Source organism: Scomber japonicus, chromosome 11 (assembly GCF_027409825.1).
Source record: "Scomber japonicus isolate fScoJap1 chromosome 11, fScoJap1.pri, whole genome shotgun sequence".
NCBI lineage: Eukaryota > Metazoa > Chordata > Actinopteri > Scombriformes > Scombridae > Scomber > Scomber japonicus.
The window spans coordinates 7,662,147-7,684,733 of record NC_070588.1 but is presented as its reverse complement, the minus strand read 5'-3'; the positions used below and the strand labels follow the sequence as shown (position 1 = coordinate 7,684,733).

The window sequence follows — 22,587 nt, the reverse complement described above, 5'->3', positions numbered from 1 at the left end:
AATTCTCAATGTGGCTACAGCCAAAAAACTTTCACACAGGACATTATTTACATCCCAACTGCTATTTCTGTTACTTTAAAGGAACATTTTAAAAATTTTCACACACTGAATATAAAGTCTATATTAACAGAAATGTTGTTACTTAAAGGCAAGTTACTAGAAGAAAATCAACCCCCTGAAATAACTGAGTTACATTAAATTCCATCTCAACCCTGTTTAAACCACATTTATAGACATACTGCATGTAAATATGTAAGCACTGTCAATGTTACAACTTGAAAACATCAATACAATCACTAATCCATCCTGTGTTAGATGATGACAGAAGCTGTCTCTCATGGATCACCTGTGAAATGTGAGCATAGAGAGAATTAGACTTCGGAGCAGAGATGTCAGTCAACAATTTTGACCTTTTTCTGTCAAAGTGTAAACATGTCTTGTGTAACTCCTCTGTAACACAATAAACCAGCTTTTATTACAAAACTCAGTTGCATAGCAGTTCTGTTAAAAACAGAACAATTTTACTCTAAGTCAGTGTTTCCCAATCTTTTTGGCTTTTAACCCTTGAAACAAGTCAATGTCTACTTGTGTTCAGTATTTGACAAGAAAAAAAATCTATATTGGAGAACAGAAATATCTATATTTCTTTATTACAAATGTAATCATCTTGTGACCCTTCATATTCAACTACTGCTCTAATCTTCCATTCTGAAAAAGCAGTTGCCAAGTAGATTTTCTCTTCTAAAGAAATTCCTGCAGATGCTCACTTTTGTAAATCACCAACGTAATAATTCTTGTGACGACCCTGAATGGATTTTAGACCAAAGACCTGAAACTTCATTAAAAACATTATAACCTCAAAGTTGATATCATATTCTCAGAAAATCGATCTAATTAACTAGTATTTTCCCCCGTCGCTAGCCGTCACCTGCTCTGTTTAGTCTATGACTCAAATGTCACACCATTTATAGAATTGCTGACCCTTTTCATTTATTTTAATTTTCTTATCTGAGTGTGCGCTCTAGTTGGGCTGCATGTTGTCTCAGTATAAAAGTAAATTTACAACAGGTTGAACACATAAGCCAGATGATTAAACATAATACTCTTTCGTTTAAAGCCAACATAATAAAACTAAATATAGTTTACTCTCGTGCATATTTAAATAGGTCGAGAAGGTTGTGTGAGTTTGTGCTCTGTTTGACCTACATATGTGTAAGTAGAGCAAAACCATAAACGCCAGGTATTATTGACAGAATGCTGCACTCTAAAAGCCAAAACATCTACTGTATTTATTGCTGTGTGCTACATGTGCAGCGCCAAGTCATGCAGCACACTTGGTCACGCCTCCGCAGTAATTCAGGATTAGTCTGAAGGGTTTATGGTATTTTTATGTGTTGCTTCTAATGCAAGTATGTCTTTTTAGTTTAACATATAAAAAAAAAACATTAAATGAAAACACTATTTTCTTTCATAATTTGAGATTGCATCTTTTCACATACTGTACATGCAGCATTTGACAAGAGAATATAGACCTTGTGTTTTATCACCATCTAGTGGTTAATATTTGAATGACAACAGTCAGTTAAATTCACTGACACCAACAGTGGTATGTTCAAGGACAAAAACTCAGCTTTAGGCTACTATAAGTAACTTAGGTGACTATAAAAATAGTATGGTGTTATTTAAGGATAGGTTCACAGTTTTTCAAGTCTTTAAAGTCTTATAACAACAGCCAAGTGTCCATATGAACAATGAAATACACTTCCTTAGCTGTAATCATTCCTCCTGTTCATACTGGCTGTTAAAGGATCCCCTTCAAATGTGTTTTCAATGCGAGTGACATAATTCACAATGTTGTCACACACTTCGTGCAAAAATGCATGTAAAAGTTGATGTGAAGCTTAGATGAGGCTTCAGCAGCCTGAGTTGGTCATATTAAGTGGATATATGCCACATTTACAGTCTTTTGAACATCAAATTCCCTCTTTGTTTGTTTTTGTTGAGCTGCGATGGAAGTATAGTAACAAAAAAAGAGACTTTGGCGCTGAAAAGGTTGATTCGATTGTGGTAACAGCCTTCACTGCAAAATAGAGAAAGATATCTACTTGATTTGACTAATTTTGAAAGCTGAAGCTTCATATTAGCTTCAGATAAACTTTTAAATACAGTTTTACAGAAGGAGGACTGTGGATTTGATCCCCAATGCAGTATGAAGCGATCTTCTAATGATCAGTATGAACAGGAGGAATGAATATGGCAAGAAAGAAGACTGTTTCAATGTTCATTTAGGCACCTGAATATTGTTTTAAGATAGACTTGAAAAACTGTGTACATGACCTTTAACTGAAAATCGTAGGCTCTATGCTTGTGGTTATATGAAAATATTTCTTTAGCTTATGAAAAACTAAAGAAATTAATTTGACAAAGTGAGTGATTTTACATCAGGTTCATAATGATGTTTCATATTTCATCCCCTGAGCCTTTTATGAATCTTTTGATATACTGAAGTTGGACGAGATGTACTGTCAGTTAAACCAGTCCCAAAGTTTACAATAATAAAGAAGCACCATAAAAATGCCATCTTTCACTTACTAAGCACCCGAAGCTGAGCTGTGCTCTTGGCTTTTCCAGAAGTGAACTCCACTGCTCCACTCATGTCTGGGGAGGTTTGTCTCAGGGTCAGCCGGTGGACTGTTCCCATCTTCTCCAGACGTATACGAGGGCTTTGCTGCAAGGGCTCCCCATTCAGGCTCCACACGGGGGATTTGATGACTGGGACTGACACCTCACATTCAAAACAGGCTTCGTTGGGGGCTTTGACCTCCACATCTTTCAGTTCTCTGACCATCAACAAAGACTGGGCTGAATTGTTGTAAAAAAAAAAGAAGAGGAAAAGCAGGGTTTCTGTTCTTAGTGTTTTTGTAGAGGTAATAGAGTAACAGGCCCCCAAATAGAAATCTTTGTAAAATCTGACATCTACTGGTTAAAAAAAGAATAGCCAGCTCATATCCAATTATACAAAGTTTTATATTTTATTTTAAGTCGTAAGTGGTAAATCTTTCTCAGGTAACTCTTGAACTGTGTGTCTGCTTTTGACTGTTATTTATCCCCTTTACACATCTCACCCAGTAATCCATAATCTCATGCAGGTATAGGACATTTTGACCTGTCACAGCAGGAAAAGACTGATTTTGAGTGTGTGTGTGTGTATCTCTCTGCAGCTAATCTCTCGTACTACTGGTCTCATCAGCTCAATATTCTTTTGTGTACATTTATGATATTTGTGGACTTTTAAAAAAACCTACTTTATACTGCAAATTACTTCTGACTCATCATTCCTCTTAACAAGCCAGTAGGGGCCCTAAGTAATCAATAACTGTTTCAGTTTCAAATCTTGTTTACGCCAGTAACAACCAATCATGCCTTGCTGCCATGTTTGATCAATTGGTGCTTCAGTACCTTGAGAACGGATTCTGTTGTGAATACAAATAAATATTGATAAGATTCTCAGTGGGCCTCACAATTTTACAATATGTTTTACAACATAGCAAAAGACATTTTGGCTACGCTAAAAACAAGACTTACAGGCAATATTTTCCCTTTGTCGTGGCTCAAAAACTGACATCCATAGAAAAGTTGGACTGAAGCTGATTAATTCCATACTTGATGTGTGATGATCCACTAAAGCTCAATATGAAATTTGTGTCTGATATGTTTTTCCACAAAAATTCAATTAATTAGTTAGAATTTCTTAAAATGGCATTTACTTCTTACTCTCAGCTGGATTTTCAACATCAACACTACCAACTATCAACACTACCTGGCAAGGTAAGGCAATAGATACACAGATGGTTTGTTCAATCATCTGCCAATTATTTTATTAAGTGCTTGCCCTTTTCCAAACTGTTTCCATGATTCTGTGTAACAAACCATCTGGCACACCAGGTCAATCCACTTCTACTCCCTCATTAAAAATCCAGAATCTATGAATATGTAAATATATTTCATTTCAGTTTAACTGTTGGACACAAGACGTCTCTTACTTCGCTGAACAGTCAGAACAGTGTTTTCAGCGAATGTGCACTGAAGGCTTCAAGTTTCCACATCACACTTTGAGTTGAATGCTGGGCCAGGATTGGCTTCCAATCTTTTTGTAATGTCATCAATCATGCCCATAGGCCAGTCCCTTAAAATCAGATTTTCGATGAGCACAGAAAAATGTTCCACTTTCAGTAGATGGATGTGAAAACAGTCCTCTCTGCACATACATTCTTCATTCATTCACAGTGAAGCTCAAAAATTCAATTATAAGAACAAGAAGAAAAACATGTTTTTGAGTGGAAGACTTTAAGTTTCCATAGTGGAAAAAATGGCTTAATACCACTAATATAATGTCTACCTTCTGTTCAAGTTTCCCAGTAGGACAGTGTGACAGTGAGCCAGTATGCACCAGGACCCTGAAGCTGAAGGGAATTCAGCCATCATTCGGTTTACTATTCACACCTGTGCTTTTCTTACTGTGACATGTCAAAATATCTTCCGTCAAAAAGGCCCATTGTTATTTAAGGAGAGATTGGGGTTACTCGAAAATCATATCATTCTGCATGTGAGTGTCATGTGCTGGGGTTTTTCCACAATGAATTAGTATGACACACATAATTTGTGTTGAGGGGGCTAATTAAGCAGGCATGCAGTTGGAATCTGTTGTAAGTGAATTCAAGCAGAATCAGCAGCTGTTGTCTGTGGAAGACTTCCAACTTTTAAAAGCCAAGTCTCAGTCTTTTAAGAAATGAATTAAGGGGGAAAACAAACATGTTGGAAATGGTCAGTTAAAATTTCAAATGAGAAAGGGTGAGTGGAAAACAGGAGTGTGAAAAATGGTGATAACTTGTGTTAATCATGTGGACAAAATGTTTTTTAACTTTGCTTTGCCAGTAGATGGCACTATGAGGTTACTTTTGAGGTCCTCAACCCCCTCAGTTACATTACAGTAGCCTCAGAATTGTTGCCATTTTTTAAAGGTTTTTTTTTTTTTTTTTTTTTTTGTGGGGAATAAGGAAGCTTTGATAAGCTACTCTCGGGTTATGACAACTCCCCTTTTGTTGGTACTGGACTATCAATATACACACAATAACAAAAGCAGTACTGTATAAAGAAGTACAATATATTTGTACTATATTGATGTACTATAATACATTTATCACATTAAATTTTAACATTGGCCTTACTAATAAACAGATAGGAAATGACTTTGCCTGTACACTATTTAGTGCTGTTAATTAACCATGAATTCTCTTACCCTCCACTGTCAGTTTAGCAGAGCATGAATACTCTCCAACCTGCACGCTGTACATGCCCTCATCCTCTAGCACCACCTGCTGGATGATTAGTTTCCGATAACAGCCCTCACTGCAGATCTCAAAGCGCTCTGAGGGTAGGATGACATTACTGCCTTTGTACCAGCGGATACTACATCTGGGGTTGGACACCGTGCAGTCTAAGATCACACGGCTCTTCTCGAGGGCGGTTTTATCCTGCAGAGGTTTCACAATGTTGACAGGAACCTCTGAAAAAGAATGAAGTTTTGATGCGTGGATGAATATAACTGGATGACAGACGGAATTAACGTAAACTTAAGTTATTTGTGAGACTTCAAAATTCACTGTTAAGTGAAGAACAAAATGGGATAATGTTTTGAGTGTTATGTGAACCACAGACATTGTAAATTAGAGTTGACACAGGCATGCTCTATAATAATTCCTAAAATATATATAAATATTGAATCAATAAATATTAAAACTATCATTATCAATTATCATTCATGTAGAAAAACGTATTCAATTTGCAACACATAGTTTTCATTGTTATACCTTCCACCTCCAGGCAAGTGACAGATTCGATATGTCTGGCGACAAACTTGATTTCTCCAGAGTCCTCCGGGCGCACATTGCACATCAGAAGAAAATGTTTTGTCCCTGAAACGAGATATAATTTGTGGTGAGAAATACATTAAATTAGATAATAAGATAAGTAACCAGGTAAGGGAGCAAGGGAGCTATTGATAGATTTTATTTGAATTCTATTCTATTGTATGTCCATACAAGAATGTTTTTACACAGACACCTCTTTTTTGCTTGCCCTTTTACAACTGTTTAAAGATTATAGAAAATCAGAAAATTTTAAAGTCAGACTCATTTATTTATGAGTGCAATATCATCAGGGGAGACGTGCAGGATTTGAAGCTGACCTTCCTGGCGGACCTTGATGGTACTGGTGGGTTGTATCTTCTCTCCGTTTTTGTACCATTCGCCGGGCACGTCCTCTACTGAGATCTCACAAACAAACACTGCATTCTGATCTTCCTGGATATGCAGATCCTCGAGGCCCTGCACGATCAGCAGTTCACGCTCTGCCAACAGATTAACATCATGTTAATGGATGCTTAAAAGATGGGTGCACAATTTTTTAAAGTCAATCTTAACCACTTAACACACGCCCCTGTTTTTTATGCTGTTAGCCTAAACGACATGCCCAAGTTGTGAGCAGCACAGATCCCACATAGTTTGAGACTCAGAGATGTGTCTGGTATCATTGGAAAGGAAACACTCTCAGGATTCTTGTAAACGTGTCTGTGTGATTCTGTGACTTACTGACAAAGAGTGGCAGAGGTTACAATGATGGGGTTGTTTACTCGCCCATAGGTTTGTCTTTACAATGACATGTGTACAGACATTCAGGGACCTCTCAGCAGGATATAGACACAATGAGGCCACAGCCACAGGTCTTGGCAAATTTGGAGTCAAAAGACCAAAAGATGAATTTTTCAGAATTATTTTTCAACAGGCATGTCCATGCGTTTTCCTCAGGTCCTTTTTGGAGACTCCAAATGGACACTTGGTTACCAAAGCTGTATAACCACAATCAAACACCTATAACTTCACATCCCCTTTGCCTACAATCAAAATCTTGGTCTCTAATGAAAGTTGACGCCATATTATTATTATTATTATTATTATTATTATTACATATAACCATATTTTTTTGTTTGGCCATATCTATCTATCTATCTATCTATCTATCTATCTATCTATCTATCTATCTATCTATCTATCTATCTATCTGTTTATTTTGGTATAAGTCATATGTTAAGTCGAAGAAGAACCAACCGTGTACCAAAATGCCGAGTGCGTAATGATATATGGTTCAACTCTTTTACGCACAGGGCGCACACCGGTTACGCTTGGAGTTTGTTTATGGACAGCCAAACTAATAGCTTAGTGTCATACACCGTTGGAAACCTCTGACTATTGGCTAAAAGGTTATCAACTTAATTTCACCGAATATTTCCATAGGCTAGAACAGCAGTCAATCAAAGCCATGTCGTCATTGTTGTCGGTCACATGTCCTCATTGGCTTTGGAGACATGTACTGCCTAATCCTAAACACCGATTGGCTTGTGTGTGGTGTCGTCAGAAGCAGAAGAGGCTCACGGTCGTAAACATCTAGTCACGTGTACTCTGAGATGGACGCGCAGGTCAGGAAATGACGTAAACGGACCGTATATGGTTTGTTATTTGTGTTATTATGTTACGTGTTGGACTAAATACATGTTGACATATTGAGGAAAGTATTTCGGTTTTATGGAAACGGATTTCATATTTCACAAGAATGGATATTTGGCGAGCTGTACAGAAAGTCCTGAGTCATAAGATGGTCGTTGTGGATAAAGGGAAGACTTTGAAGGTATGTAGGCATTATAGCTTTTCTTACTTAGCTCAGGGGCTAGCCGAGCTAATCGCTAATACTATTACGGCTGTGAGTAACCATATAAGTCGTGAGTGGTCTTGAATGAATCAGGACAATCTAAGCTTTCCAACGATGTACGGCATGAGTATATATGTTTAAGGGTTGGTGTTTAAAACATTCAGAAGAACGTGTGGCTACCTCCTAACATCCGTCCCGTCCAGTAGACGGAACAGCGTGCGTTAAGTGGTTAAAACAATAGTAAGGTGCCCAAATGGAATGGAATTCAAATAAGTTTTTCTTGTCATAATCATTCCTCCTGTTCAGGCTGACGATTAGAAGATTACTTCATAAAACATTCATTATTAGATATCTTTCAACATTAAATCTTTTTAGTGTCAAAGTCCCTCTTTTTGTTGCCATACAGTACTTCCACCATAGCTCAACAGGAAAACAATGTCCAAGGAAACACAAAGAGGGAATTAGATGCTAAAAAGACTGTAAATGTGGCAGATATTGAGTTACTTTAACTAATGAATGTTTTTTAATGCATTTCTGCACAAAATGAGACACTGTGGATTTTGACCCCCATCACTGTAAAGTCTGTGTCATTGTATATTATTGCTATACGTTGTGTAGTCTTGTTTTTTTTTTTTGCACAGATGTGTATGTATTGTATCAAAGAAAGGCAAGTACATTTCTATAGCATGTATTGTACACAAATGCAAACTAATTCAAAGTGAGTTACATAATGCATTAAACAGTAACATAAAAAATAAAACAGCATAAAACAATTTATCTTATGTTGTGGCATCATAAAGGCTATTCTGTGACTGACAGGCAGATGGCAGTCTTTCGCTACATTGGAGCCTGGCGCATACCGTGCAGCGCTCTGTGTAGTATTAAAGGAACTAAAAACTCACAGTGGTATTCATACCAATAGTAAATACCAGGCCAAAGGGTGACAGCAGTCTATGTTCTTGCTTATATTTTATAAATCATGTTGATTTATTATGTTTCTAAACTTTCTCAACCTAACCCTAACCCTACCCCTAACCCAGACCCTAGAAAAGATATTTTATGAGCAATCATCTCAGGGTAAAGTCTGTAAGAATACGAGTAAATGTTTGCATGTGTGCAACCTGAAAACAACTCAAGTAGAAAAAAAAAAGTTTCAGATATATGTGTTGAGGGGAGCATCTTCTGTTGAAATAACATATTCTTGTAAGTAACTCCTGGTAAAGCACATTCATTGTCATTCATGTATTTTGTAAAAATACATTTATTGAATAACTATATAAGTATTATATATATGAACATTATTTAGTTGGCTGCACACCTGAGTGCAGTTTTGAAAAGCATTTTTTTTTAAAGTATTCAAATGAACTTGTATTGGAAAGAGAAAATGCAGCATATCTGTAACAGCTGCATTAAAAAGTTTGCATGCTTTCAATCACTCTCAGTAATGAACTCTGATCATGTTCAGCTGGCAACCAATAAGAATGATCAAAATGTAATTAGTCTTGCCCTAAGAGGTGCAACAAAGCTAACCAGAGCAAGAAAGACAGATCAATCAAGTTTAGTTTATACATGCACACACAATTTTGAGTAGTTCAGAGGCTTAATTAGACACAAGTAAAATCATCTGTGTGACTGAGCTTATTTTATATGTATGTCTTTTCTGCCATTCATATTTTTGCTTATGCGACTATGAATTCCAGTCTTCTGTTTTGATTGGGGCAGGAAAAAAAAGAAACATAGCAGCAAATCATAAGTGCCAACAAAGAGATGGTAGCACTGTGATTGTGTGGTAAGTGCTTTTTTTTCTTTTTCTCTTGTTTACAATCTTGTTGCTCTAAATTATCCTACTGTACTTGCTCTTAGCTAACATGTTTCCCACACTTTGTGTTCCTCTTACATTATGATGGTAATAAATTATAACAGTGGTTCTCCAAAGCCTAACAGTATTTTATGTTTGTTTGCTTTTTTCTTGACAGGATGCACTTTGAATTGATTTAAGTTGAAATGTGCTAAAAAACATTAACATTTAACATTTTTTAAAAATCGGATTCTCAGGCAGGCCATTAAGTTGGTTAGAAAATGTTTATCTTCTGTTCTTTCTATTGGCCAGTTACAGAATGTTTTAATATTGGCACAGAAAGTGGAAACAGAGCCTGGTTGTTAAATGATAGTGTATCATTCTGCTGCTGTGTCAGTGTTATATCTCTATCTTCAGGTCTATTTGAGTCAGATTTATTTGTGTTGGGTCCCCATCATATCAGGTCTCTCTTCAAAAGATGAATGTTCACGACAGGTCCATTGGACCTGTCGTGAACAGCCACTTGGATCAGAACCAAAGTTCTAATATCTGAGCAATGACCAGCCACATTATTTATGGTAATACTGTGCATGCTCATCATAACTACTCAGTTCATTTCTTGTCAAATCACTGATACAAAGTAGTAAAGGAAAGTTAGCATAAATGTTATATAGCCTATTCTGCTTACACCTCTATGGCCTTTAGTTTCACAGCACTAAATGACTGATAATGACATAAAATCTGATGGTCTTGGTCCCAGTCTGGGCTTCAGCCCATGTCACATATCACACCACTGTAAAAGTAGGGGCCCTTGTTTTTAATTTAGTTAGAAAGCAGACTTTACCATAGACCTCCACAGTGCAGGACGTAGTCGCATCTCCAGCATCACAGGTGTACATGCCAGAATCACTGACTTGACATTTCATGATCTGAAGGAAACGCTTCCGTCCCATCGCATAAATGCGCAAGTCCTTGCCCGCCTTCAACTCAACCCCATCCTGAAGAAGAATTAAAAAAATTAACCAAAACATGTTATAAGAGATGCAATACGTGACATTCAGCCACTAGATGTCACACTGTAGCACCAACATCTCAGACCAAAATATATGTCCCACGTTGATTCAATAAAGTTCTCAATTCACAATTCACACAGAGAAACTCACATGCAAAACATGCACACATGGCCAGGGCACCTACCAAAACCAAGAACAAAGAAGTTTGAATAACAAACACATGCAGGGAGTTTGACTTTCACTGCCCTGATCGCGATTACTCCATTATATCTTTACATAGCAAATAGCTATTTGCTCACATCCAGTGAGACTCAATGTCATTTATTGCACCTTTAACACAACATAACATTGTCCAACCACATCAATTTGTTATTGTTCTACCTTGATCAATACAATGTCGACTGAAGACAACTGAGCAGAAATTTTCAAATAATTTGTGGTTATTATTGGAATATATTCAAGTATTATTAAGATACTTCGTTCACAGAGATTGTGTCCATTTAGATGACGTCTACGTTTTTCCTTTGAGTTGAACATTAATATTATAACATCATAAAACATAACATTTGTTGTTGTTGGCTCTAGATTTAAAAATGATGTATTAAAAATGTAAATAGATGTTGGTTATATAGAAAAAGAAAACACTTGCCTTGATCCATTTCACATTGATATTGTGTCTTGACAGCTCACACTCAATAGACACTATTGCACCTTCAGGGAATTTCTGGTTCTCCAGTTTTCTGAAAACTGTCACTGGGGGCTCTGGTGGAGAAAAAGCATGCTAAATTAAAGCAATCATACTTGAATTTCTTTACAAATAAATGTACTAACGCTACATATTGATGAGCAAAATTCAAAGTTTCCCATACTGTTAAGTTATGTGACCTAATTTACTGCGATGACATTTTCATCCAGTTGTCATCTAGAGCGTTTTAACCCCTAGCTCAAAGGGATGAGGCATAGTAAGTGACTTGGCATGGAGTGGATTATTTTACAGCATGAGGTTAAACTGGCACCTGACAGAAAAGACTGAACGGAGCTACCGCTTTTCATTGGGTCATGCTAGGCTATTTTGTGTTTGTAATGTGAGCCAGGATAAAGGCAACAGTAGCAGGAGCGCCACTCATTCTATTATCCTGGCCCCATTGGTTGGCATTTGATCTCCTTTGGGTGAACTGCTTTAGCTACTAGTCTGAGGTCACAAAATAAATACAGTAAAATGTTGTTTTGGTTGTATTGTAGTGTAGTGTACTGTACTGTACATGATGTGTGAGCTAAAAATGTGCAAATATTACATTCAAAGTAGACCTGGTTGATTACTTGCATAAAGCACATGAAACACAAAATTACTTTAAATTATTTACTCATTACTTCAAATTAGACCCCACACACAATTACTTATCAATTCCTAACCCTTACATGCTGTTTGAGGTCAAATTTGACACATTGTTACATTTGACTTTTTTTCAGAACACATTTTGATGTCTTCCCCGATGTAACCGAAAATGTGCAAACAATTTATTCAAAACTTAACCAAATACTGTTGCACTCTTCACATTAAATACAATTTATTGAACTTGTTATATTCTTCTGTTTTGTATTTGTATTTGTATTACTTAGGACCATTATATAGTGTGATTGTAAAGGTTTATTGTCCATACATAGAAAGCATAAAACTTAAACTCTCTCTGGTCTTTGAAAGCTTCACTAAGGAATGATCACATTTATCTGTGATTTATGAGGTATTAAGGAATGATCTGTCGTGGTATAAAGTTTAGTTATGAGTGCATACTGTGAAGTGTTGTGAGGGTTAACTTTGTAGAGAAGCCTCTTTACATTGTTAAAATGGTGAAATCAAATATTTCTGCCCCCCCTCCCTTTTTTTTTAACTTTCTCTTTTTAGAAATGACTCACCCTTGACAACAAGCCTTGCAGATGTTTTCAAATTCTCCACACAGAACGTAAAGGTGCCAGTGTCTTCTACTGACAGATTCGAGACAGTGAGGCTGTGGACTTGTCCTTTGGCAGTCATGCGGAAGTGGTGTGTCGGCTTGAGCTGAATGCCGTTCCTCGTCCAGGTGCCTGGTACGTTGGGATGGGATAGTTCCACCTCAAAAGAGGCTGTTTCTCTCTCTGTGGTTTTTATGTCAGTCAGCTCCCTCTTGATTGTGATTTTTCGAGCTGTAAAGAAAATTGTACAACTGTGTAAAATGAAATGGAAAAGAAATACAACAGCAGCAAACTGTAAAACCACATTCAGCTGTTGGTGCTTTTTGTGTTAGTACATTTCAGTACATCGAAAGCTTACACAAAGGGTATGTTTCAAACGACTCCAGTGGCAAGCATTTTCATTCCACTTTTAACACTGAGCAGACATGGTGTCGTTTTTCTGTTACAGAATAGGCTTGGAGTCTGCTCTGTATACAACAGTCTGCAGTCAAACAATACAAACTGGCACACATATACAAGCCGATATTTTGGTCATTTGAGTACAGGGCTTTACACAAAAGCCAGCTTTGAAACGGCCAACATTTTTCACTTATTCTAACACAGACGAGCATTCTGTGTGGGGAAAAAGGAGTGTTTATTTTGGAGACCTGATGACAACAATCTTAGTTTTGAAGGCCAGGGTGTAAATTTAGAAGCAATGAGAGGAGATCCAAATTCATAGGAGGTGCCAACAGCAGCCTGAAGTCCCGACTTTCCCCTTCCCACCCACGCTAGTGTTGAAAGAACAGCCTTTAATTCACCTACTGGCCTGTGGATCATAGGACTAAGAAATTTAAGAAGTATGCACTAAGAAAAAACAAGCCTAAGTACGTCTTAATTACTACAAGAAGCTGGGTGTTGTAGGTCATTCTGCTTGATACATTTGTAAATGTGAACGTTTACTTTGTTCATAAATGTAATTCTAGCCCTTGAGCAGTAGCATCTTAATTTTTATAAACCAAGAACTTAAAACTGTGATCTGCTTTGATGTGGAGACCGAAAGGCTTCATTGATCCTGTGTCAATACAGAAACATCATGTCTGAAAGTCCAGTTGGGCTGTGGATCACCTGTTGATTGCCATCATGTTCCAGTGCAAGTGCCACCCTGGGCCCCAGTCACTCAAATTACTCCTACTCAGTTAATAGAGCTTGCCTTCACAAGACGCATTGATGGAGGGTGTGCAAGAGGTGGAGCCATCGGCAACAGCGGTAAACAAACAACAACAGGCCATAGTGCAAACACGTGCACACTCACGTTCCACCGTGAGCTGGGCTTGCGTGCGGTCATGGAGGGTTTCACAGCTGTAGGTGCCACGGTCAGACATGGTGAGTTTGTGGATGGTGAGACTGTGTTTTCGGCCCTTGTGTTTCAGAGTATACTTGGACCCAGGGTGGATCAGCACCCCTTGCCTCATCCACTGTACCTCTTCCGATTCCCGACTCACCTCCACCTCTAGAGTTGCCTCACTGTACTCTTCAGCTATAACTGGTGTCATTTTCTTGGTGAACAACACCTGTTGTTCTAAAAATGAATGTAAGCAATTACTATATAGCAGCATCTGTCATGTCATCAATTTAGGTACTTTTATATAACTACATCACATATAGACCGAACAAAATCAGCAATGTTACAATGCAAGTTCAAGCACTGAGAGCAAGCGAGAAGCTCTGAGGAGCCTTGCCCCCTGCAGCGTTGCATACGCCAAAAACCACTGAGCCACTTGTCTCTGTCAGTTAGCAGAGGAATTCTAACAGGAGAAGCTGCTAAGCGCTAGCCGTCAAAGGCGCCTCTTCCACAATTTAAAATTTGACTGAAAGGGTCATTATTTATCACACATATATGCTTATGTGGTAGTAATAGTTCACAGGCATTCACAGACTCTTACTTTTATGCTCACATTCATTCCAGTGTTGCTGAAATAGCTCATATTTGGAAAAACTTGATGATAATAACCAGTGAGATAATAAGTTAGTTGGATTGTAATTGATTGTTAAACTTAAATTCTGCAATTCATTGTAACAAATATACTGTTTATGGTGACAGTGTTAATGGACAAGGCAACAGCTCACCTTGAACCTGGAGTTCTGCCTCTGATACCAGTCCCTCGGCATCAGCTGTCACTTTGCCGCTATCTGAAACCATGCAGTTGTGGATGCAGAGCATGTGGCATAGTCCATTGCTTGAAATGACAGTGCGCTCATTCAGAGCAACTTGTTTGCCATTTAAGTACCAGACCAAGCGAGTGTTCTCTGGGGAAACCACACACTTATATACTGCATCCTCTCCTTCACAGACTGTGATGCTACGAAGCTCCGCTATGAACTCAACAACACGGGGAGCTAAAGGCAAACATTCAGCTGAATTAGATTCATGGTGCTTTACATTTTAAGATGGCATATTGATTATTTCAAACCACCCCAACTGCCCCTTAAAGTTGTAATATTTATATTTACTTACTTTCTATAGTGACAATAGCTGAGGTTCTGTCATGTGTAGATTCGCAGGCATATTCTCCAGCATCTTCTGCTACTAGTTCATGGATGGTAAAGCTTCGCTCTCGACCTTGTGCCCGTATTGTGTGCCGACGGCTTGGAGAGATATCCTTGCCATCTTTAAGCCACTGGACATCTCCTTTGGGCTTGTTGATCTCACATCTTAATGTAAGGCTACTGCCCTTCAGACACACCGTATTCTCCAGAGGTTTGATAAATTTCATCTTCATTTCTGATGAAGAGAAAAAAACAAAAACAAATTCCATTGATGTTGACTTTGTGACAGTTGTAATGAAGTAAATATTCATATGGAATAGAGGTCACATTTTGACTGGGAGTGCCAAATTCTTACCTTTGACTAAAAGACTGAAATACATCTCATCTGTGTTTACGTGACAGACATATTCTCCAGAATCTGACAGCTGCAGGGGATTAATGGTGAGCTTGTGGGTGTTACCCTCACTGGAGATGTGAATGTTGTCCTCGTTCAATAGTTGGCCATCTTTCAACCACCGGACATTAGCTATTTCTCGGCTCACAATGGCACACAGTGTAACACTCTCATTTTCATATGCTGACATGCTATCTACTTCTTTATTCACAAATGTCACAGGTGTCTCTGTGAAAAATGAAATTTAAAAGATTGCTTTTAAAATCCATGTTCATACAAAAAAATGTCAACAAACACTATAGAAAGAAAATCTGAGACAAGTTTCCTTACCCTGGACCTCAACAATCGTTATCAGTTTATCATCGGTGGCATCGCAAATGTATTTTCCAGAGTCTGAGGGCTGAAGTCCAGAGAGAACAAGCTTCCTCACAACGTCATAGCTGTCAATTTTTACTCGAGTGTCTGGTTTCAGTATCTCGCCATTCCATAACCACTGAACAGTGGCGTTTGGCCGAGACACCTCACACTCCAAAATAAGGTCATCCCCTGCTACCAGCATATGATGCTCTGGGTGGCCTGAATTTCCAATGATCTTTACTGGAGGCTCTGGACATAAGACACAGTACCTTTCATAAATCCCCTGAGGTAAACAAAGATGGATGACATTTACATTGCTTAATAATGTGTTTACCTTTGACAGTGATATAGAAGATCATGTTATCGTCCACTGCGTCACAGGTGTATTCTCCCGAATCCTCGAGCCCAGCATTTAGGACAACCAGTGACCGAAAAACACCTTGCTCCTCACTACAGTATCGCTCAGTGTCGTCGATTAGCTGGTTATCTTTGTACCAACTGACTGAGGCATTGGCTCTTGATAGTTCGCACACGAGAATTATGTCATCCGATACTAAGAACTGTTTCTCTGTTTTTGCATCAGGTTTTCCGAGAATTTTCACAGGCAACTCTGAAAATGAACACAAAAAGAACAGAATTTCCATTGTAACATAATAAAAGTTATTATCTTATGGAGGAAGTCAATGATGTGGTCTCTCCATTTTGAGATGGCCATGTACAAATAGTAATTTTATGATGAATTATCTTGGTCCCATCAATATATAACCAATATTAAGATACAAGATTATTGGGTAGAGAGTATTAGCTGTATAGTGTATAACCTACCTTGTACTTTTACATGGAAGTCCATCACATCATCCTTTGCATCACAGACATATTGCCCAGCATCTTCAACTGTCAGTGAATGAATGGTCAACTGACGTATGGCACCATCTTCAAGGATGGTGACATTTCTGGAGTCCTCCACCTCTTCTCCATCCTTCTTCCATGTGACCTCAGCATTTGATCTGGAAACCTCACAGTCTAAAACCAGAGTATTCCCAACCACTTTTTCCACTCTGCTTGCGGTCTTCCGTGGACGTATAAAGCGAACAGGAGGCTCTGTGCACCAAGAAAATGTTGTGTTAGTATGGTTTGACATTGACACAATAACAGATTTATAGGACCTTCTTGTCACAATCTTTAGTTTCCTGACCTGCTATGTTGACGAAGAACGTCACTGAGTCATCTGCTGTATCACAGACGTATTCTGCAGAATCTTTGACTGTAGTTTCAGGTATAATAAGTCTTCTGTAGACACCGTCCACCTCTAGAATAAGGTTGTCATTCTCCTCCACTTCAAGTCCATCTCGATACCAGCGTACCATTGCATTAGGTCGTGAGATCTCACAGCTCAGTACCATCCTCTCGGACGTTTGCTGACACAGTTCCATTTGTGACTGACTCGGGGATACAATCCGCACCGGAGGCTCTGAAAATGGACATTAGGATCCAATTTAGCCATTATTAAGCTGTTAAACACTACATGAATCTACTTTACCTCTAGACATATTCAGACTAAATGTCATATGAACAATTTTTTGCAGCATAGTCTTGCCCTGAGTACTAAAGTCTACCCCTGGGGTTTTTTGTTGTTACAATACTAATATAAATGCACCTATGTGCATATCATATGTAGTATTAGGGACTTACCTGTAATACTAAGGTTAAAGAATATTGAATCATCAGCTGTATCACAGACGTATTCTCCAGAATCTTCCACTCCACTGGAAATAATCTTCAGTCGCCGATAAGGGCCTTCAACCTTGAGCTTAATGTTCTCACTCTCCTGCAGCTTTTGGCCGTCTTTGAACCAGCTCACAACACCGTTTGGACGAGACAATTCACAACTCAGAATGATTTCCTCAGGGACGTGACGGTCGAGGTGGACATCCTCCTTGGGGTAGATTATCGTCACCGGAGGTTCTTAAGCAGAAAAACAGATGAAATTCAGACACTATCTACTGTCCATTCAGGTGTAAAAATACATTTTTGTAAGCATTTAATACAATAATACATTTTTAAAGCTGTTGTTACCTCGTATGTTAACTTTGAACATTAAAATGTTGTCTCCTGCACGGCATGTATATGTGCCTGAGTCTGACAGTTGAGCTGAATGGATTGTCAGATTTCTTTGGGTGCCCTCTGCTTGAATTGTAATATTGTCGCTCAGTTGCACTTCAATTCCATCTTTATACCACTGGACAACACTATCAGCCCTTGATACTTCGCATGACAGAGCAAGCTCTTCTTGTTCCACAACACTCTTGAAAAGGTCTTCCTCTGGGATATCAGCAAATGTGACTGGTGGTGCTGGAGAAAACAGTACACAAAGGAAGTAGATTGTTACTGGCAGGTAGCATTCATTCTGGTTTCCACAGCTTAGACATGCTTATAGCAAGTCTTGCTTTCTATATTACTACAATACATAGAAACAGCATAATCAGCAATGATTGTTAATCCACTTTCGAAGCAAATTGACAAGTTAATTGAAGCAGTGCAGTGACGTAATGATCGGCTGGAAAAAAAAAAGATTCATCAAAGTGCATGCTTTTCTTCATCAACTGGCTTTAAATGTGAAACATTTATATGAAAAACAGTTAAATATTTGATGAAATGAGAGCTTTTTAGGGGGAAGTCAGCTATGATAAATATGATGATGATCAGGTTTTCTTCCTTTTTAGATATTAAGGTCATGAAAGTATGACTTTGCAATGACAGCATCTTGCCAAGAAAATATCACCTTTAGTATCACCTTTCACCTCCACACAGAAATCGCTGAATTCTGAATGATCATCAGTTTTACAACTGTACACCCCAGAGCATGAAGACGTTGTTGACTTTATAGCCAGTGACATCTTATTGCCCTCTGAATCGATGTTTATTCCTGATTTTGGCAAGAGTTTTTTCCCGTCCTTAAGCCAGCAGGTCTGGTTTACAGAGTCTGAGATCTCACACTGCAGTTTGATCGGCTTGCCTGCTTCAACACATTGGCTCCTCTCAGCCTCTGGAACAGCTAAGAATCAAACCAGTGCTATAGGAATTTCAGTTCATTGAAAAGTATCACAGAAATCAGATTTGCCATGCTGTGCTTTGTCACATACTTGGATATACAGTCTTATGTCTAGAAAGTTTAGTTTAGCAAGTACGTGCTCACTGAAGTAAACATTGAGACAGCTAGAGTCATGGACTTGCATGCAATTAGTGAAACAGTATAAAGGAACATGAATCTTTCCAGTTTTAAATGATCGGTTTTTACCATTCTCCACATACCACATGTATTTGACAGTAGTTTCATAGTAAATTGTGGTTTAACTCACTTACTCTCTGTCCATATGTGTTTGTTTATGTGTTTATGAAATTGACTGTTACAGAATATGTACAGCCTTGATGCCCTTTTCAGAAGCCTGCAGCATCAGTGGCTCATCGTTCATTAGTCTCACCAGTGTCACATAGCAGCGAGTGCAACAAAGTTTCTCTGCAGGACAATCTGACATTTAGAGGTTGTTGTGACATAAGCAAACAGTTGCCTATACACACATTCAGCAGATATAAAGCAACTTTAGCATTCATTTAGGGTCTTCCTTGTGGTCCCCCCAAAAATATTTGTGCAACATTTTCTCTCTTGTTAGCTCTATTTTGGTCTGAACCAATTCCTGATGGAAACATCTGGCTCTTAAATGCTCCACTGGGCTCAACAGATAGTCGTTAATTTTCTTTGCTTTTTGCACAGAGCAGGTAGCATATACAGTACAATCTGGTGGCATATATTGTAGAGTACAATCTGTTTAGCAGAGATGTTTGGTTGAAAACAGCTGTCTGGTGCATCTTGGAAACAGGACTGATGACAGCAGTGAAACTAAACCAAACTACAAGCCATAAACTGAAGCTAAAATGCACCATAGAGCTGAAGGACACTGCATAGGTTTTACACTATGATCAGTCCTTCATTACACATAGCTCAGTCTGAAAGAGTCAGTGTTTACTTCTTTGGTTGAGAATGAGAAATAGCTGGCATTACTTAAATAAATAATTGTTCATATTAGATCATCTTTAATTTTTCATGTGCTTGATCAGGTTTAAGAAAAAGGTCTCAACATTTCCACCAAAATCATATTAAGTACTGTATATAATTAACTTTAGTACACATTATCTTTCATCGTATTATTGCATTTTAGTTTACTTTCCAAGCACTGACTGAAAAAAAAGAAAACAAAAAAGGTTAGTGATTCTGACAAAGCTCAAAATACTTAGATCACCTGCAACATCCACCTTGAATTCTATATGGTCATCTGCGGCCTCACAGCTGTACACCCCAGAGTGTCTGACTTCTGCTGATTGAATAACCAGCGCTCTCAAGTTTTCTTTTGTTTGAATTTCATATTCACTCTTTGGAAGTAGCTGTTCTCCATCCTTGTGCCAAAGTACTTGGGCGGTTGGCTCTGAGACTTCACACTGCAGCTTAACTGGGCAGCCTGTTTCAACATATTTGTTTCTTGCGAACTCTGGAAGTGCTGAAAACCTCACAGGAGCAGCTGGAGGGGGTTTATAAGATTTGCAGAGCACTGCTGTCAAACATCATTTAAAAAGATATTGGAAAAAACTAACTTTCTGGTTTGTTTTTTTAGCATACATACAGCATTAGGAGTTATGTGTCTTCATACAATGTTACAAGATCATTTTATTTAAGATATTTGTAAAAAAACAAACCAAAAAAAAGAACAGCAAAACAAAACAGCAATGGGTAATCAAGGAGATATGTTAAAATGTTTAAGCTCATTAAAACTAAACAGAAAATCACCTTGTATGTCCACATGGAATGTCTCAACATCATCAGCGAGGTTACAGCTGTAGAGGCCAGAGTCAGAGACCTTAGCAGAATGAATTATAAATTTTCTGAGGCTGCCATCTCGTTTCATATCAAGGCCAGTTTTGCAAAATAGTTCCACATCTTCTTTGAACCAGGAAACCTGGGCAATCGGGTCAGAGACCTCACACTGGAGAATAATTGGAGAACCAATAGCAACCATCCTGTACTTTTCTGATAGTGGGACTGGCATGATCTGTGGCGATCGGCCTAAGAGAAGGAAATAGCAAGGGTGTTGGAGAAAAGATGAATACACTAACAGTGGACTCAACAAACACTGTAGCATACTATGTTCATACTATGAACATTCACAACATAGCAAATTCAGTTTACCACTCAAACCATAGAACAAGATTGATGGGGTATGTATGATAAGAAGAAAGAAAGGATAGAAATAGATCACCTTGAACATCCACTTTAAATGTGATGGTGTCATCTGCTGTTGAACATTCATAGCTACCGCTATGTATGCTTTCAGCTGAATGGATGACAAGTGTTCTTGTTAGACCATCTGACTGTATTTCCGTATTGTTTTGTTGCAGGAGTTTCATCCCATCTTTGTACCAGTCAACATGAGCAGAAGAATCATGAGTGAGTTCACAGCTGAGGACAATGGGACAGCCTTCTTGGACGGATTTGTTCCTGTCTGTCTCTTGAAGCTCTGAGAACTTCACAGGTAGGGCTACAGGTTTCAGATATTGCAAAAAGACTGTCTTAATAAACTTAAGAAATGTAATTTCTTGAAATGATTAGGTATCCAACCTACTGTATATTCAATGACAAAGAATTTGAAGATTCAATTTGACCAAAGCAGAAATCAGATGACAAAATTCACTCAGAACAAAGCACACCTCACAAAACAACATAAACACAATGACTGAAAGAACAAAGACAACAAGTACAACAAATATGAGTCAAGAGGCTAGAAGTGCTAGAATCAATGTTATCCACCAACTTTGAGACAAAAAGCACAGGCCAGACACAAACAAGAAAGTGACCTAGTGCTTGTTCCTGTTAAAGAAGCAGTATTCAGTTAGTCCCATTGAAGGAATAAAAAAAAGAAATGCTAGCTTTCTTAAAGCGATGGTTCGGCGTAATTTCGACCTAGCGTCATATGCACCATGAGGTCTATCTAAACACAATCTCAGCCATTTATTTTCATTTGGTCGGAAAATAATGGAGTTAGAGCCATCAGCCGAATGGCTTAGTACAGGCGCTAACGGGACCACCAGTGTATCTCGTAAATTACCCCGCTAATAATGCCTGGATTGTTATTAAACTTCTACAGTAGAACAAATAGGGTCTTTTAGTCATAAATCGATGCATCGGAAAGTTTGTAAGTACACCAGGAGTTTATTAAAATAAAGACTTACCTGATGGCTTTTACTCTACTCCTAAAGCTGTAAACATCGTTGAAATATTGCGAGATCACACACAGATCTCTAGATGTGCTGTGTAGGTGTCTCGCGAGACCACGCAGTATTTCAGTGATCGCGCAATATTTCGATGATGTTTACAGCTTTAGCAGTAGCCACAGAGTAAAAGCCATCAGGTAAGTGTTTATTTTAATAAATTCCAATAATTTCCATTGCATCGATTTATGACTAAAGACCCTATTTGTTCTACTGTAGAAGTTTGATAACAATCCAGGCATTATTAGTCGGGTAATTTACGAGATACACTGGTGGTCCCGTTAGCGTCTGTACCAAGCCATTCAGCTGATGGCTCTAACTCCACTATTTTCCGACCAAATGAAAATAAACGGCTGAGGTGGTGTTTAGGTAGACCTCATGGTGCATATGACGCTAGGTCGAAATTACGCCGAACCATTGTTTTAAGATATTTGTCATGCATGATGAGAAGCTGCATTGCAAAG

The 22,587-nt window shown here is 38.3% G+C and overlaps 1 protein-coding gene across 1 annotated transcript in view; it reads right to left on the bottom strand.

The window, feature by feature from the left end:
- Positions 1-8: 8 nt before the first annotated feature.
- Positions 9-22,587, bottom strand: part of obsl1b (obscurin like cytoskeletal adaptor 1b) — a 36,979-nt gene continuing 14,400 nt past the window's right edge. Inside the window, exons 7-22 of the mRNA XM_053329208.1 lie at positions 17,882-18,157; positions 17,498-17,770; positions 17,001-17,276; positions 16,631-16,906; positions 16,140-16,415; positions 15,779-16,054; positions 14,635-14,904; positions 13,820-14,086; positions 12,490-12,756; positions 11,225-11,337; positions 10,407-10,560; positions 6,248-6,409; positions 5,871-5,975; positions 5,300-5,566; positions 2,593-2,862; positions 9-346 (exon numbers count right to left, since the gene is read on the bottom strand). Coding sequence (XP_053185183.1) covers positions 336-346; positions 2,593-2,862; positions 5,300-5,566; positions 5,871-5,975; positions 6,248-6,409; positions 10,407-10,560; positions 11,225-11,337; positions 12,490-12,756; positions 13,820-14,086; positions 14,635-14,904; positions 15,779-16,054; positions 16,140-16,415; positions 16,631-16,906; positions 17,001-17,276; positions 17,498-17,770; positions 17,882-18,157 — 3,539 coding nt within the window. The 3' untranslated portion in view covers positions 9-335. The remainder of the gene's footprint in view (positions 347-2,592; positions 2,863-5,299; positions 5,567-5,870; positions 5,976-6,247; positions 6,410-10,406; positions 10,561-11,224; positions 11,338-12,489; positions 12,757-13,819; positions 14,087-14,634; positions 14,905-15,778; positions 16,055-16,139; positions 16,416-16,630; positions 16,907-17,000; positions 17,277-17,497; positions 17,771-17,881; positions 18,158-22,587) is intronic.